The sequence below is a fragment of the Contarinia nasturtii genome, unplaced genomic scaffold (assembly GCF_009176525.2).
Source record: "Contarinia nasturtii isolate CC-2019 unplaced genomic scaffold, AAFC_CNas_1.1 Cnas_scaffold_3269, whole genome shotgun sequence".
Taxonomy (NCBI): domain Eukaryota; kingdom Metazoa; phylum Arthropoda; class Insecta; order Diptera; family Cecidomyiidae; genus Contarinia; species Contarinia nasturtii.
Genome location: NW_022200579.1, coordinates 1,137 through 4,104, shown reverse-complemented (window position 1 = coordinate 4,104; position 2,968 = coordinate 1,137). Strand labels below are relative to the sequence as shown.

General features: G+C 30.8%; 1 protein-coding gene across 1 annotated transcript; it reads right to left on the bottom strand.

Annotated features, from left to right (window-relative positions):
- Positions 1–1,716: 1,716 nt before the first annotated feature.
- LOC116350004 (G protein-coupled receptor kinase 1-like) lies at positions 1,717–2,637 on the bottom strand. The gene is made up of 4 exons (XM_031781714.1): positions 2,557–2,637; positions 2,275–2,381; positions 2,060–2,215; positions 1,717–1,921 (listed from the first exon to the last, which is right to left on the bottom strand). The coding sequence occupies exons 1-4, from the start codon at positions 2,633–2,635 to the stop codon at positions 1,904–1,906; spliced, it is 360 nt and encodes a 119-aa protein (XP_031637574.1). The 5' UTR covers positions 2,636–2,637; the 3' UTR covers positions 1,717–1,903.
- Between the last annotated feature and the right edge of the window lie 331 nt (positions 2,638–2,968).

Here is a 2,968-nt window from a genome sequence, read left to right as displayed (position 1 = left end):
TGTGAGAGTAATTTTCCAATTCAAAACATCTCCACACACATGAATTTTAATAATTTTGAAATACAATTAAAATATGGACTTTTAGGTTATTTTTTTGGCTCCAAATGTCATAAATTATGACTCATATTGAGACGGCCAATTTTCAGTGGTATATACTTTTTTTATCTTTGGGGCATAAATCGATGAAATTCTCAAAAGAAACTATCGAGTCTTTTTCGAGAAAATATCCGTTATGTGTCCGACCAGACGGTCAAATTTTGATTTTTGGCCGATTTAGCCATTCCAAATTGAAATTTTTGGACCGAAATTGGCTTTATTCGATAGCTCACTCCAAGACATTTCCATCGATATGCATATGTCCGGGGTGTGTCACATGCAGGCAACTCAGTGACCGTAATGACAAAAGTCTCTTTTGACTTTTGGAGGCCAGCCACGTCTAACATGGCGGCCAAATCGAAAAGCGCCGGATCAAATAAGTCTTAGTTTTTTATGTTTTTAAGCCCAAATAGTCAATCAGAATTGAGTACGCGAAATTGCGTACACACATACCAAATGACTTTTATAGGAAAATCATATGAAATTTTTAAAGTGCGAAATTTTTCGAACGGACTGATTTATTTCGACGTTTGAGGTATCGTTGGAAAGTTATTGAGCTTTTGAATCAGAATATCAATGTTTCAGGGGTAAACAACCTCATTTAGTGCCATTCGTGCCCTTTTCTTGAAACTTATCATCAGTTTATTTGAACAGTTAATTTAATATTAGATTTTAAATTTTTCAATTACTTTATTCAATAATCATAACAAAAATAAAGCCATTTGAAAGAGTTTTACTCGGGGGAGCGATGTGAAACGTACGATTAAAAACTTGATATCAGAGCCAGTCCCTCTTAACTAAAAATGGTACAAATTCGCAATAGATGGCGCTTATAAATCGACAAACACACTTACATTTTATCAGAAGAAAAATGAAAAATATTGAAATATTTTCAAAATATTTAATTTAATAATTTTAATTTAAATAAATTTAAATGGAGTGCCTTCTAGTGCTTCTCTGATTATAATGGTTTTAAAGTACTATAGAAAATATCAAATGTGATATTTGTTGTTTCGAAATGTCAAAAAATGTTGTATTGGTTTATTTTCAAAATGCACAGAAGTTTTCAAAAAAAAATTAGTTATAATTATAATTTTATAAAATATTTTAAAGCACTCAATTTATTTTATCATATATGATATTTCATTATGCTATACTGACTGTCGACAAGATACACACGCAACGGTGTTGACTATAGTGCACATCATGTATATCTATAGTGTACACTACACTCGACACTGTTGTGTATCATGCGCAATAAAGCTTGACAGACAACATAAGACATGTGCACAAAGGCACACTGAGATATCATATATGATAAAATAAATTGAGTGCATAAAATATTTTATAAAATTATAAATCTAAACAAATTTCATCCCGAAAAATTCTTTGCATTTTGACAATCAACCAATACAACATTTTCGACATATCGAAACAACAAATATCACATTTGATATTTTCTATAATTCATTAAAAACCATTGAAAACAAAAGAAGCACTAGAATCACATCAATTAAATTTAACTAATTTAAAAATATTTCAATATTTTTCATTTTTCTTCTAATAAAATGTAAGCGTGTTCGTCGATTTATAAGCGCCATCTATTGCGAATTTGTACTATTTTTAGTTATGAGGGACTGGCGCTGATGTCAAGTTTTTTCACGTCGCTCCCATGGTTTTACTATCTGCATCTTTTTTTATTCGTTTGTGTTTCGAAAAAAGATCCTTGTTTTTTATGAAGTGCACGCGCATCTATTCATGCTTTTCGACTGCAATCATACGCTCGGATGTACGTTCATTTTTTTCTTTACAATGATATTTTCCCCTATAAATTTATATATTATATAGAACTACTTATAGGTTAACTTTGATCATTTGCGATTTGGTGCTCTCTCACACTATTTGAATCTAAAAAATAATTTCTCTACATATTTTTTGATTTTAATATACGGTTACCACTTACTTCAGCTGCATAAAATTTCATTTCAGATTCATTGAATACACCATGTTGAGATAAATGATAATGAAGATCTCCGCCATTCATTAAATCCAATATAAAGCACAATTTATCAGGCGTATGAAATGCATACGTCATACATACAATAAAAGGACAATCCACCTGCAAATTTAAACCAAAGTTATCTAAATGAAACGGTTGTTATTATCAAAATTACTTACACCTGTGCTAACTAATGACAGCATCGTCCTTTCATTTAATGCCAATGTTTCCCCTTGTTTCATTTTAATTCGCTTTTTATCCAAACATTTCATTGCATACATTTTACCTAAGGGGAGAATCACAAAAGAAAAGAATTAATTCAAAATAATCGACAAATAATCGACGAATAATCGAAAATAATCGAAAATAATCGAAAATAATCGAAATAATCGGAAAAGAATCAATGACAATTATTAAATAATAGAAAGGTAATTTTTAAATGAATTGCCCCTAGATTTTACCCGTATCAGCTTTTCGGCATCCGTAAACTTCACCGAAGCCACCACGACCGATTATGCGATGCACGCTAAAATCATTCATAGTCAACTAAAATACAAACATATAATATATATAAACTTTTCAAAAATTCGATTTCACTGAAACAGTTTAGGATAATATCGTGGAACTTCTTCTAAGTTCTTATCATGGGGTACCCGTCATGGTCATTTTTTCTAAATTTTGATCATATGTGTTTGCAAGCGTGTGCCCTAGCTTTATTTCAATGACAATATTGCTATTTGATAAATGCCCAAATTGATATCTAAAATGTGTTTACAGAATCTGGTGAAAACAGCTCGATGAATATTGGTTCAACTTGTGGAACACTTTTTCACTTCGCGAAATCGCCAACTATTGAACTATTTTTCTTTGAAT